This window comes from Malaclemys terrapin, chromosome 25 (assembly GCF_027887155.1).
Source record: "Malaclemys terrapin pileata isolate rMalTer1 chromosome 25, rMalTer1.hap1, whole genome shotgun sequence".
Lineage (NCBI taxonomy): Eukaryota > Metazoa > Chordata > Testudines > Emydidae > Malaclemys > Malaclemys terrapin.
This window is the reverse complement of record NC_071529.1, coordinates 15,476,849-15,490,397: the sequence shown is the minus strand read 5'-3', so window position 1 is coordinate 15,490,397 and position 13,549 is coordinate 15,476,849. Positions and strand designations below refer to the sequence as shown.

Here is a 13,549-nt window from a genome sequence, read left to right as displayed (position 1 = left end):
GCGCTGCCCCGTGGGAAACAGGGCTGGGCACCCGGGAGCTGCCGCTTGTCCCCTGGGCGGTTGGCTGGGAAACCAGGGAACGGTGCCGCCGGCAGCAGGGAATCCAGGGGGGCTGCCCTGGGTCCCAAGAGGCCCCCCCGGGGGGTGACGCTGGAGGGTGACGCTGCCCCCACTGGGGTTGTTAGTCCAGGGCACTAGGGGTCACCTGCCCCCATCCCCAGGGATGTGGGACTGGATTCCTGGGGTGGCTGAGCTCCCCACAGGGCCAGGCTAAGGCCGGACTGCGCCGGCCTGGAGGGACCCCGAGGGGGTGGCGCGCAGACAGGGAGCCTCGTGACCAGCAGACATGGGACACCCAGGCCTGGGGCTCCGTGATGTCTCTGGGCCTTGCCAGAGCACTGACCTGGCCCGGGGGCCCCTCGCCCCAGGTGTGAGAAGCTGGCCGAGATCATCTGGCAGAACCGGCAGCAGATCCGTCGGGCCGAGCATCTGTGCCAGCAGCTGCCCATCCCGGGGCCCGTGGAGGAGATGCTGTCCGAGCTCAACGGCACCATCACAGACATCATCTCCGCCCTGGTGACCAGGTACCGCTGGGGGCAGAGCCGGGCTGGGCCCCGATCGGGGTTGGGCATGTCTGCCCCATGTGCGCTGGGGTGACAGAGCTGGGCTGGGCCCGGCTGCCCCACACAGGCTGGGGGGCTGAGGCTGAACTTGGGGCACGGTTGGGATGAGGTTCAGGCTCTGACCTGGGCAGGTAGGAATTGGGCTGCGAGGGGCCAGGGGCTGGCTGGATTGGGGGGTGGGGATGCTGTTGGCACTGCGGGGTGGGTGGCAAGAGAAAGGGGCTCGTGGGGCAAGTGCTTTGGGCGGGAGGGGATACGGCCTGGGGACTGGGAAGGAGGATCTGGGCACAGGGGCTGTGAGCTGGGGTGGGGATGTGCCAGGTCATCCCCCCGCCCCCATGCACATCTGGCGGTCGTAGCTCCGGCCCCCGGCCCCATCTCACAGCCGCAGGTCCCGTGACGCTGATTCCTCCCCCCAGCACCTTCATCATCGAGAAGCAGCCCCCCCAGGTGCTGAAGACGCAGACCAAGTTCGCGGCCACGGTGCGGCTGCTGGTGGGGGGGAAGCTGAACGTGCACATGAACCCGCCCCAGGTGAAGGCCACCATCATCAGCGAGCAGCAAGCCAAGGCCCTGCTGAAGAACGAAAGCACCCGCAAGTAATGCCCCCCCGTCACTCACCCAGGGCAGGTCCTGGGAGACGCCCGAGCTGGCCCCGCTGAGCCGTGCGGCTCCTGTTGGGTCTCTGGGGGGCTCTGGCAGGGCCCTGTGGGGCTGGTTCCTTGTTCTCTCTGCGTCCCATGCTCACGTAGCCTGGATCCCCCAGAGAGTCCAGCACAGCGTGTGGCTGGAGCTGCCCCCTCTCACCCCCGGGGTATCGCTGAGCGGAGGGAGGGTCAGCCCCACACCTGTGGGGTTCGTGACTGGCCCCTTTCCCAGCACCCCCAGTGGGGTCCAATCCCCAGGAGACCCCCCTGCCCGGCCTGGTTAGCACATGGGGCCCCGTGTCCCCCCGGGCCGCGAGCTGCTGCCCGTTCTCTGAGCCCGGAGCCGGATTCCAGGCCCCTGAGTGGGTTTCCTGGGCCCAGAGGGAGCTTCCCCCCATGGTGACTGTTGCGGAGTGTGGGGGAGTTAGGGCCCTGCACCCCTCTTCCCGAGATTCACTGCGACTCTCAACCAGCCAGTAAAGCAGAAGGTTTATTTAAGGACAGGAACACAGTCTCAAGCAGAGCGTGTAGGTACGACCAGACCCCCTCAATTAGGTCCCTCTGGGAGGTTCAGGGAGCTTAGACCCCAGCTTGGGGTTCCCTGCGTTGCACCACCCAGCCCAAACCGAAACTAAACTCCCCACTCCTCCCGCTGCTCCTCTCCTTTGTTCAGTCTCCCGGGCAGAAGGTGTTAATTCTCCCCACCCCCGTTCCTGGCTCAGGTTACAGCTCAGGTAGCTTCCTTCAAGGGAAGTCCCCCATCCCCACTGCAACCCCCCTGCAACATTCCCAGGTCAAATCTGCCCTGCTCCCTGCTCCGTCACAGTGACTGTCAGCACCGCCCTGCCCCCCCCAACGCCCCATGGGAGTCGGAGCTGGCCCAGTGCCTGCCCTCTCTGACCTGCCTTTCCCATTGCAGCGAGAGCAGCGGGGAGATCCTGAACAACTGCTGCGTGATGGAGTACCACCAGGCCACAGGCACCCTGAGCGCCCACTTCAGGAACATGGTGAGAGCCAGGCCCCCGGCACCGCCCCCGTCCCCTGCCCCCCCCCCCCCCGCCCACCTCTCACGCCCTCTCCTGCCTCCCACAGTCCCTGAAGCGCATCAAGCGCTCGGATCGGCGCGGCGCCGAGTCGGTGACCGAGGAGAAATTCACCATCCTCTTCGAGTCGCAGTTCAGCGTCGGTGGCAATGAGCTGGTCTTCCAGGTCAAGGTAAAGCTGGTGCTGCGCTGGTACCACTGCCCTGGGCCCCGCCCGGCTCTGGGCCCTGCGCTGGCATCACTGTCTGGGCCCTGCCCGGCTCTGGGTCCTGCGCTGGCACCGCTGCCCTGGGCCCTGCCCGGCTCTGGGTCCTGCGCTGGCACCGCTGTCCTGGGCCCCGCCCGGCTCTGGGCCCTGCGCTGGCACCGCTGCCCTGGGCCCCGCCCGGCTCTGGGCCCTGCGCTGGCACCGCTGCCCTGGGCCCCGCCCGGCTCTGAGCCCTGCGCTGGCACCGCTGCCCTGGGCCCTGCCCGGCTCTGGGTCCTGCGCTGGCACCGCTGTCCTGGGCCCTGCCCGGCTCTGGGCCCTGCGCTGGCACCGCTGCCCTGGGGACTGCCCGGCTCTGGGCCCTGCGCTGGCACCGCTGCCCTGGGCCCTGCCCGGCACTGGGCCCTAGGAGCCCTTCTGGGGCTGGTGTCAGGCTTGGCTGTGTCGCCCGTCCCCAGGATGGCGTCTCTGGGTTGAGGGAGGGACCCAGGAATTCCCGAGTGTGTCACTAGCTGGGGCAGCCCCGGGGGCGCGGGGTCCGTGGGGTGGGCATGGGGTCGAGGAGCACAGGGGGGCTTGGTCTGCTTGAGACTCGCCCAGTGGCAGTGGGGGAAGGGCAGGACCCGGAGCTGGGTCCAGCCCCACCCGCGCCCCACACTCAGCCCGGCCCGGCCGGTTCCCACAGACGCTGTCTCTGCCCGTGGTGGTGATCGTGCACGGGAGCCAGGACAACAACGCCACGGCCACCGTGCTCTGGGATAACGCCTTCGCCGAGCCGGTGAGCAGCCAGCGCCGCCGGGGGCAGATTCCCACACTCGGGGGGCCTGCCCCCCTTCACTTGGGGCCCAGATCTGCAGTGCCCTTAGCCCCCCCACATCAGCAGGTCCCTTGATCTCGGCCCCCCTCACCTGGCCCCTCCTGCAGCCCTCTGTGTTCCCGCCTGGGCGGTCTCCTATTCTTGCCCCCATCCGGCTTCTGCGCCGGGAGCACTGGGGGAGGGGGACAGGAGTTGTGGGGAGGAGGAGGGGGGGAGCTCTGAGAGTAGGGAGTGCAGGGGGAGGGAGAGGGGCGCTGGGAGTGAGGTCCAGGGGGAAGGGGGGTGCTGGAGGAGGCAGAGGGGGATGCTGGAGGGGGTGCTGGGGGGTGAGGTCCAGGGGGAGGGGGGTGCTGGGGGAGGCAGAGGGGGATGCTGGAGGGGGCGCTGGGGGTGAGGTCCAGGGGGAGGGAGGTGCTGGGGGAGGCAGAGGGGGGTGCTGGAGGGGGATGCTGGAGGGGGCGCTGGGGGGTGAGGTCCACGGGGAGGGAGGTGCTGGGGGAGGCAGAGGGGGATGCTGGAGGGGGCGCTGGGGGTGAGGGCCAGGGGGAGGGGGGTGCTGGGGAAGGCAGAGGGGGATGCTGGAGGGGGCGCTGGGGGTGAGGGCCAGGGGGAGGGGGGTGCTGGGGGAGGCAGAGGGGGATGCTGGAGGGGGCGCTGGGGGTGAGGGCCAGGGGGAGGGGGGTGCTGGGGGAGGCAGAGGGGGATGCTGGAGGGGGCGCTGGGGGTGAGGGCCAGGGGGAGGGGGGTGCTGGGGAAGGCAGAGGGGGATGCTGGAGGGGGCACTGGGGGTGAGAGCCAGGGGGAGGGGGGTGCTGGGGGAGGCAGAGGGGGTTGCTGGAGGGGGATGCTGACGGGGGCGCTGGGGGTGAGAGCCAGGGGGAGGGAGGTGCTGGGGGAGGCAGAGGGGGATGCTGGAGGGCGGCGCTGGGGGTGAGAGCCAGGGGGAGGGCAGCTGGGGGACGGGGGGCGATGCTCCCTGCTCCTGGGGCTGGAGCCCTCCCCGCTGGCTCCCCTGAGCCGGCGCCGCCCCCTCCCGCAGGGCCGGGTCCCGTTCGCCGTGCCCGAGAAGGTGCTGTGGCCCCAGCTGTGCGAGGCGCTCAACATGAAGTTCAAGGCCGAGGTGCAGAGCAGTCGGGGGCTGACGAAGGAGAATTTGCTCTTCCTGGCGCAGAAGCTCTTCAACAGCAGCGGTGCCCAGCTGGAGGAGTACAGCGCCATGCCCGTCTCCTGGTCCCAGTTCAACCGGGTGAGCCGCGCCGCGGGGCCCGGGCCGGCGGGCAGCGGGGGCGGGGGAAGGGATCCTGTAGTTGCTGAGTGCCATCACTTGTGGGTACTGAACGTAAGAACATAGGAACGGCTGTACTGGGTCAGAGCTAAAGTCCATCCAGCCCAGAGTCCTGTCTGCCGACAGTGGCCAATGCCAGGTGCCCCAGAGGGAGTGGACCAACAGGCAATGAATGATCAAGTGATCTCTCTCCTGCCATCCATCTCCACCCTCTGACAGACAGAGGCTAGGGACACCATTCCTTACCCGTCCTGGGGAATAGCCATTAATGGACTTAACCACCATGAATTTATCCAGTTCTCTTTTAAACTGGTGAGAGGCCACAGCAGTGCACATCCCCTCGGGCTCCTGGCCAGGGCAGCCTGGCGTGGAGACTTGCTGTCCCATCGGGGCAGCCAGCCAGGAATCTCTTTGGCATAGGCTGGCGGGCGCATCTCACTGCAGAGCAGCGCGCGCAGGACCAAGAAGCAAATGGTGCTGAGAGACTGAGCGACGGGACCCTGGGACCCACCTGCCAGGCACTAGTCTCCGCTCACGCTGGCGCTGGACCGGCCCTCCTCTCCCAAGGAAGCTGGCAGGGATGGTGGCAATCCATAACCCTCTGGGTTAGGGGCCCGGCACTTCCACTGTGCCACTCTGCTGCCTGCCTCCCTCCCTCTGGCTAGCACAGGAGAGATGGCGGGCTTGCCTGCCCTGGCAGCACTGTGCCCATAGCTGCTCCCAGGAGCAGAGCCTGCTTACAGGGCACCGGGCGCTGAAGGGGGGAACTCGGTACCCAGTGCCCGTCCCGCAGCCAGCATTCAGAGTGATGCCCACATGCATGGTGGTGTGTGTGTTGCCCTGGTGCCAAGCCAGGTCTCCCTGTGGCCAGAGTGGGGCTGGGGGACAGGAGTGGCTGTCGTAGGGCATGCTGGGCTCAGAGACGCTCAGGGTCTTTTGTAATTACCCAGGAAAACTTGCCAGGGCGGAATTACACCTTCTGGCAGTGGTTCGACGGGGTCATGGAAGTGCTGAAGAAGCATCTTAAGCCTCACTGGAACGACGGGTGAGACCCTCCTTCCCGTAACGGCCGGCACGGCACAGTCCCCCCCCCCCTTTCCACCCCCCGCCTGCCAGACCCTCACCCCCCTCTCTGTGCTCCAGGGCCATCCTGGGCTTCGTCAACAAGCAGCAAGCGCACGACCTGCTGATCAACAAGCCGGACGGGACCTTTCTGCTGCGGTTCAGTGACTCCGAGATCGGGGGCATCACCATCGCCTGGAAGTTCGACTCGCGTGAGTCAGGGTGGGCCCGGGCAGCGTGGAACCAGACCCGTGCCTGGGGCTGGAACGGGGCCAGCTCAGCCCTGGCGTGGGAGTCAGTTGATGGCTCGTGAACTGTGCGTGGTGCAGAGCAAACCCAGTCATGGTGCTGGGGCAGTTCCTGCTTGGAAGGCCGGCTGTGCTCCTGGAGGCTGTGCTGTGCTGATCTGTTACCGATGTCGGGAGGCCAGAGAAAGGTGCCTCAGGCCAGGAGAGCTCAGCCCCCTTCCTGTGCTGGTGCAAGCCCTGTCCTGCTGTCTCACCTCGGTCACCGGTAACTGTACCAGCACGACAGCCTCGGCTCGCTGGCTGGGAGCTCTGGAGAGCCTTTGGAAAGGGCAGCTTTGGCTTTTCTCTTTTTAGCTCAGAACGCGTGACCTAGGTTGCTCCAGGCTGTCACAAGGATTCTTTTCCCATTTATGAAATCCAGGGCAGTCCATTGGGCGGCGGGTCTGTGCTGAGCAGTCGAGTAAATCTTCCAAACGGTGTTTTGTCACGAGAGCTGCGTTTAGAGAGACCTACGTGAAAATACAACCAGAGCAGAGGCCTTCTCTGTGTCTGTCGCAACGAATTAGACTCCATGTTAAACCTGAAATAACATCATGGCTCTGCTTTGCCTCGGGCTCTCAGCTCAGCTTGGCCCATCGCAGAGGAGTTTTCGTTTCACTTTTGTTTCTAGTTAGTTTCACTTTCTGGCTCTCCCTGGAGCTGTGGTGTGATGGCGTGTTGCAGAGGTGCGGGTGAGCGCGAAGAAAAGCTGTTTTCATTAACTTCAGATTTTAAACCAATACGCTAGTGAAACGTGTCAGAGGAGTTTGTACGCCCTGAATGCAGCGGCAGCCCTGGCGCGCCGCACGAGCTGGTGGGAAACTCACGGGACTTGAATTGAAAGTCTGGTGCTATTTGGGTTTTTTCTTAAAGCCCCAGGGCCTGGGCTCAGGCGATTCCATGAGAATCTCACCTTTCGTGTACACAAACTGTATGGGGGAAGCAGGGCGGGAATCCTAAAGCGCAAAGCCAGAAGGTGGAGAAAAAGAACCTGATGTTGATTCTGATTGGAGGTCTCATGACTTTGAAGCCAGTCTCGCGATTCCTCGAGGCCTGAGTCCTAGGGGCCAGCTGTGTCACACAAGGGCCTGACTTGAGCAGTGTGGTTGCCCGCGGCTCCGGACTCGGTGTCTCACTGTCGTCTCTGCTGTTGCATTTCTAGCTGAGAGGATGTTTTGGAACCTCATGCCCTTCACGACCAGAGACTTCTCCATCCGCTCGCTGGCCGATCGCCTGGGTGACCTCAATTACCTCATCTACGTGTTCCCCGACCGGCCTAAGGACGAGGTCTTCTCCAAGTACTACACGCCGGTTCTCTGTGAGTCGCTCTCGGCGCTGGGGTCTGCACTGGCTTGTGCTCCCCTCACCCTGCCGCGCGCACACACTCAGACTCTGGGGCCGTGTGAGCTGGCACCAGCTAGTACCCCTGAGGGCCTAGCCCGTTAGCAGCGATCGGTTCCTCTCGGTGGTGTCTGGCCTCGTGGCACAGAGACCCGAACCCGACGGCGCTGACAGGTTCTCTCGCTCGTCGGAGCCCTCGTGCCAACCGGCTGCTAGCCCAGGTGACGCTGTCGGGTCAGTGCCTGGAACGTCCCCTGACCTTTCTGTGCCTTAGCACTGTCTCCTCTCTCTCGCCCTGTCTGCAGCTAAAGCCGTGGATGGATACGTGAAGCCACAGATCAAGCAAGTGGTGCCAGAGTAAGTCCGTCTGGGCGTGCGTCTGTCTGTCCGTCTGGGCATGCATGTGTCTGTCTGTGTGCTGTCCTCGGCCCGTGTCTCCCTCTGCCCCTCCGTTATCACCCCTTGCTGAGGAAATGTCGGATTCTGACCAGTGTCCCAGCCCCGAGTCTGTTCCGTAGCCGTGTGCCTTACCAGGGGATGAGGTACCGGGTGGGGGAGAGCTGCTTGCCCTGTTGCTCACACGGGGGCAGAGCAGATGGTCAGGGGAGGAGCGCTCCAGGCTGGCGGCCCCGCAGGCTGCCGGAGGAAGTGATCGGTGTCGGGATCCTGTGACAGGGCTGGAGCCTGCTCTGGCGCCGGGCGTGTGCTGCACTGGGAGGATTTAAAACACCCCTGAGAAGCGAACTGGCCAAGGGGGTGTTTGCTTTGGGAGGGGCTGGCGTGGGCCGAGCAGGATCTGCACAGACGAGGCTGGTTCTGATTGTGGCCGTCCCCACTGGCCTGGCTTCCCCTGGACCGCGTGGGAGGGTATAAAGCACCGTCAGTGCAGCTGTGGGCACGGCCTCCTTCCCCCCGGCCCCGGGGGAGCTGAGCGCGGCATCGCTCCAGGAACTGGACCCATGTGAAATCCCTCGGCCCCCTCACTTACAATCAGTAGCCAGAGGCCACGGCGCCGAGCTGGTGGATGGGGCTGGCAGGACAGAAGCTGCCATTGCAGTCAGGGAGAGGAACCGGCAGGCTGGGGCAGAGCTGCAGTCTGCCCTGCAGTGCAATGCCCCCACGCTCCCGTCACCCTCCCCATGGCCCGGCTGACGCGCCGGCCCCTCGTCTGTTCCAGGTTTGCCAGCGCCTCTGGGGATCCCGCCGCCGGAACGGTCACCTACATGGATCAGGCGCCGTCGCCGGCCGTGTGCTCCCAGCCACATTACAACGTCTACCCACAGAAGTAGGTGCTGCTCCTTCCCCGGGCCTGAGCCGCGTTGCGGGGGCGAGGGGCTCCCCGTGCTGGGGGGGGTGCGTTTAGCTGGAGCACGCTGCTCCCGGCCCCCCGGCGTGGCTATGCTGGGATGCCTCCCCCAGGCTCGCCCTGTCTCTCTCTCTCAGCCCCGACTCTGTGCTGGATCCCGAGGGCGAGTTCGACCTGGACGACACGATGGACGTCGCGCGACACGTGGAGGAGCTTCTGCGGCGGCCCATGGACACTCAGTGGATCCCCCACAGCCAGTCGTGACCCTGTGCCATGGTACGGCCCGGCCCGGCAGCCATGTCCCTGGGAGCCGATCCGGGGAGCGTGCCCCGTGGAGAGCAGCCCAGTGTTCGTGTCTCTGTGCGTGGGCCCATGTGGGGGGGGTGCTCATCCGGGGGCTTTGCTCTGCGCCAGCTGCAGTGTCCATGGCTGCGCTTGGCTCTTTGGTGTTTCTCCCCGTGTACTAAAGGCAGTGGGCTTGTCGTATGGTTTCCCTGTCTGTTACTTTGAGGCCTGCCTTCAGCTTCCCGCTTCTGCAGCGCTGCTCCTCCCCGTGCAGCAGATCCCTGGAGCCCCGTGCGTTCCCAGCACCCACTGGACTCGGATCCCTACCCTTGGGCCCAGGGGCCTCCCAGCGTGGGGGGCGGGCCTGGGAGTTTGTTTGCAGTAATTGTCACATCTAGGACTTTCGTGTTCAAATTCTTTCCTTTTGTTACCAGCTCCCCCATCCCGGGGGGCATGTGCGTGTGCGTTGGGTCCTGTTTGTGTGCGCAGAGACCTGGGGGCAAAGACTCTTTCTTCTCAGCCCAGGCAGCAGCATCTGCGCCTTGGGAGTGGCTTGCTGGGAAGGTGTCCCACCGGGACCCTTTTCTCCTCCCAGTTCCTGCCTGACCCGTGTCCGCTCAGCCGGTGGGACGCTGCCCTTCCCCCCCGCCTAGAGCTGGGGGGTGTTTAACAAACCCTGAGAGGAAGGAGGGGGTTGCAGATGGACACGACTGCTCTGTGGGCAGGAGGAACGGGGCTCCCGGCTGGGGTCAGGGCAAGGCGCGGCTCAGGCTGGGGGTGAGAGGCTGCTGGTCCCCTGCTCGGGGTCCCGCCCTCCCTCCCCATCGACATTATTTTTCTACGGCTGAGTAAATAAAGCACAGAATATTTTTTTAACACAAAGCTCTGGATTCCGCGTGTGTCTGTGGGAGCACCAGCTCTGGGATCAGCAGCCCACTGGCATCCTGGGGAAGGGTCAGATAGAGCCCCTGGGGCTGGGGCTGTCGGTGGGCCGGGCAGCAGGTGTTTGAGCCCAGGGCTGAGCCGCACCCTGTGCGGACGTCCTGCGGAGGAGCTGCTCTGGGGAAAACGCTGCATTTGCCAGCGGGGTTCAGTGGTCAGACTCCGTGGGGGCTGCCAGGCAGGAGGACAGGGCGGCCCCCGCTTTCTAAAGGACTTGCAGCAGCCCCCAGACGATCGACTGGCTGGGCTGGCCCCGCATGGCTGGAGGCAGCAGGCGCCGAACCTGGCTACGGGCTTGTAGGGGCTGCAGCCAGGCCCTCGCCCCTCTGCCGCTTCCCTGTGTTCGGAGTGCCCTTCGCTGCATGAGGGGAGCCGTGCCGCTGGGTCAGCCCTGATCCACGTCTGTGCCCAGAGCCCCATGAGCCCGGACCCAGAGACACCGTGCTTGTCACTCTGCTCCTTCCAGCTTTGCAAAGGACGCTCCACGGTGCGTTCTGGGCCGTGGCAGCGTGAGCCACTGGCGAAGCAGCGCTAGGGCCGGGTGGGTCCCAGCACGGACACCATTTGCACCAGTGCTGTCTGTCCTGGTTTGAACCTGGGACAAGCTGCCCCGGTGCAAAGCGTGTCTGCCCCCAGGCATTGCACTAGTGGCTGAAATCCCAGAGCCCTGGACGCAGGCAGGGCATGTGGGGAGGAGGCCGGGGAGCGTTGTCCGAATGGTCTGTCCCTAACCTGTTTCAGTGCTGCAGTCAGTGGGGGCAGCTGGCATGTGAGTGTGTGCTTGGCTCAGCTGCAAGTCCTGCACGTGGCCTTTCATGTGAGTAACCCCACAACCACCTGCTTTGCCAGGCTGCACGTCCACAGGGCGAGGCTGGGGGCTAGCCCCTGGCCCTGCAGATAGTGCTGAGATCGTCCTCAGAAAAAAAAAATTCCATTCTTTTTTTAAAAAGAAAAATTCTCTTGCCAAAGCCCCGAGCAGGTGGGGATGAGTTCTCGCCTTTTGGAATTACAAGCGAATTTCAAAGAGAAGCAGGAAAAGCTTTGGTGCGAGGTTAGATCGCAACTTTTGTAGAAAGGAAAAATATAGATATAATTTTAAAAACAGCCATGGTGAAACTTTTTGATAATTTTATTTAAAAAACAAAACAAAACAAAAAAAACCCACCAGAAAACCTTGTATGTGGAAACTGAATTATTTCAACTGCCTATTTTTAGTGTTGCAGTCTGCTCCTGACTTGCATAGGCACTAATAAAGTATTGTCGACTCTTCCAGGGGCTGCAAAATTGTATTTTTTTGTGTTTACAATACAGGCCCCATCTGCCCTGACCACTCCCCCTGGGCCCCCCCTGCCCCGCAGAGTCTGGCCCTGTATACCCCATGCCATCTGACGGGGACGGGAACTCCTTCGGTGCTATTTCTTAGCCTCCAAACACAGTGCCCGATAGCCTGGGGAACTCCCTGCCACAAGAGCAGGCTGCAGGAAGAGAACTGGATCTTTACGGCACGGCTCTGATGGGGCGGCAGGGATGCCAGCCACCCTCCCGCTGGCAGGGGCAGGAAGAAACTCCTTTGGGGGGCAGATTTTCTTGCACCTTCCACTGGACTAGCTGGGCTTGGCCTCAAGTTGGAGCCAGGAGCTGAGGGCTGGGAGCCCTGGGCAGTGCTGGGCACGGCAGCTGCTGCCCGGGCAAGGGGCCTTGGAGACGTTGGGGGTGTCATGGAGGCAGGGGAGGAGCAGAGACAAGGGGCTCATCGACCTGCGGGCTGGCAGCTGGGGTTGGGCTTCTGTCCAGAGCCGTAGCCTACTGCCCGTCACCCCGGTGTCTGGGCCCCCGCCCCTTAAAATGGATAGCAGCAGGCAAATCCCTGGTGGGATCCTGGGGGCCCCGGCTCTGCTCCCGGGAGGAGGGGAAAGCTCTGCTGTGGGTCTCTGGTTTGCTGTTTGGGACGTTGGGGCCAGGGGGCGGCGAGTCGCTCGCTGGGGCAGAAAGGCCGGTTCCAGGGGGAAGGTTTGGTGATTCCTGCCTCTGGCCTCACCCAGCTCCCCGGGGGTGGTGCCCAGAGCCCTTGGCCCCAGGATCTGCGATTAGCGCTGCCGGTGCCCCCCCACTCCCTGCCCTGGCCCCCCTAGCTCTGCCAGTGCCCCCCCCACTCCCGGCTCTGCCCCCCCCAGCTCTGCCGGTGCCCCCCCACTCCTGGCCCTGCCCCCCCCCCAGCTCTGCCAGTGTCCCCCCACTCCCGGCCCTGCCAGCCCAGCCCTGGGTGCCCCCCACTCCCGGCCCTGCCCCCCCAGCTCTGCCCCCCCAGCTCTGCCAGTGCCCTCCACAGCTCTGCCGGTGCCCCCCACTCCCGGCTCTGCCCCCCCCAGCTCTGCCGGTGCCCCCCCAGCTCTGCCGGTGCCCCCCTACTCCCGGCCCTGTCCCCCCAGCTCTGCCAGTGCCCCCCACTCCCGGCCCTGCCCCCCCAGCTCTGCCGGTGCCCCCCACTCCCGGCCCTGCTAGCCCAGCCCTGGGTGCCCCCTGCCCCGGGGGCTGCAGGGGGGACCCCCATTCCGGGGGGGTGTCAGGGAGTTTGGGGGAGACCAGGCCCTGCACCCCCCTTCCTGGGATTCACCAGGACTCTCAGCCAGCCAGTAAAGCAGAAGGTTTATTTAGACGACAGGAACACGGCCCAAGACAGGTCTTGCAGGCACAGACAACAGGACCCCCCCAGTTAGGTCCATCCTGGGGCCCCAGGGACACCACAGCCCCATGGGGGGGGGGGGGGCAGAGCCGGGGGGGTCAATCGGCATCTGGCCCTTTAAGAGCGGAGGCTGCTCCCGTCCCTTTAATTCTCCGTCAGTTCAGCAGGAGGCGGGATATCCGGGGGGGGACACGGGGGGGGCTGGTAGGAGACGCGGCTCCCAGCGGGGCGGGGGCACTGGGGGGCCCGGGTGGGGTTGTTGGGGGGCATTGGGGACCATTGAGGTGGGGGGGCTAGGTGAGGTTGTGGGGGGCATTGGGGACCATTGAGGTGGGGGGGCTAGGTGAGGTTGTGGGGGGCACTGGGGACCATTGAGGTGGGGGGGCTAGGTGAGGTTGTGGGGGGCATTGGGGACCATTGAGGTGGGGGGGCCCGGGTGAGGTTGTGGGGGCATTGGGGACCATTGAGGTGGGGGGGCTAGGTGAGGTTGTGGGGGGCACTGGGGACCATTGAGGTGGGGGGGCTAGGTGAGGTTGTGGGGGGCACTGGGGACCATTGAGGTGGGGGGGCTAGGTGAGGTTGTGGGGGGCATTGGGGACCATTGAGGTGGGGGGGCCCGGGTGAGGTTGTGGGGGCATTGGGGACCATTGAGGTGGGGGGGCTAGGTGAGGTTGTGGGGGGCATTGGGGACCATTGAGGTGGGGGGGCCCGGGTGAGGTTGTGGGGGCATTGGGGACCATTGAGGTGGGGGGGCTAGGTGAGGTTGTGGGGGGCACTGGGGGCCCCGGGTGGGGTTGTGGGGGGGCTAGGTGAGGTTGTGGGGAGCACTGGGGACCATTGAGGTGGGGGGGCCCGGGGGGGGCTAGGTGGGGTTGTGGGGGACACTGGGGGTCTGGGTGGGGTTGTGGGGGGGCTAGGTGAGGTTGTGGGGGACACTGGGGGTCTGGGTGGGGTTGTGGGGGGGCTAGGTGAGGTTGTGGGGGGCACTGGGGGTCCGGGTGGGGTTGTGGGGGGCACTGG

General features: G+C 65.1%; 1 protein-coding gene across 2 annotated transcripts in view; it reads left to right on the top strand.

Moving 5' to 3' along the window:
• Positions 1-11,115, top strand: part of LOC128829060 (signal transducer and activator of transcription 5B) — a 41,779-nt gene extending 30,664 nt beyond the window's left edge. For both annotated transcript variants that reach the window (XM_054014194.1, XM_054014195.1), the window contains exons 8-19: positions 429-584; positions 1,043-1,222; positions 2,190-2,277; positions 2,363-2,485; positions 3,207-3,299; positions 4,378-4,584; positions 5,574-5,668; positions 5,767-5,897; positions 7,135-7,290; positions 7,619-7,670; positions 8,491-8,598; positions 8,757-11,115. In XM_054014194.1, coding sequence (XP_053870169.1) covers positions 429-584; positions 1,043-1,222; positions 2,190-2,277; positions 2,363-2,485; positions 3,207-3,299; positions 4,378-4,584; positions 5,574-5,668; positions 5,767-5,897; positions 7,135-7,290; positions 7,619-7,670; positions 8,491-8,598; positions 8,757-8,883 — 1,516 coding nt within the window. In that variant the 3' untranslated portion in view covers positions 8,884-11,115. The remainder of the gene's footprint in view (positions 1-428; positions 585-1,042; positions 1,223-2,189; positions 2,278-2,362; positions 2,486-3,206; positions 3,300-4,377; positions 4,585-5,573; positions 5,669-5,766; positions 5,898-7,134; positions 7,291-7,618; positions 7,671-8,490; positions 8,599-8,756) is intronic.
• The last annotated feature ends 2,434 nt before the right edge of the window (positions 11,116-13,549 follow it).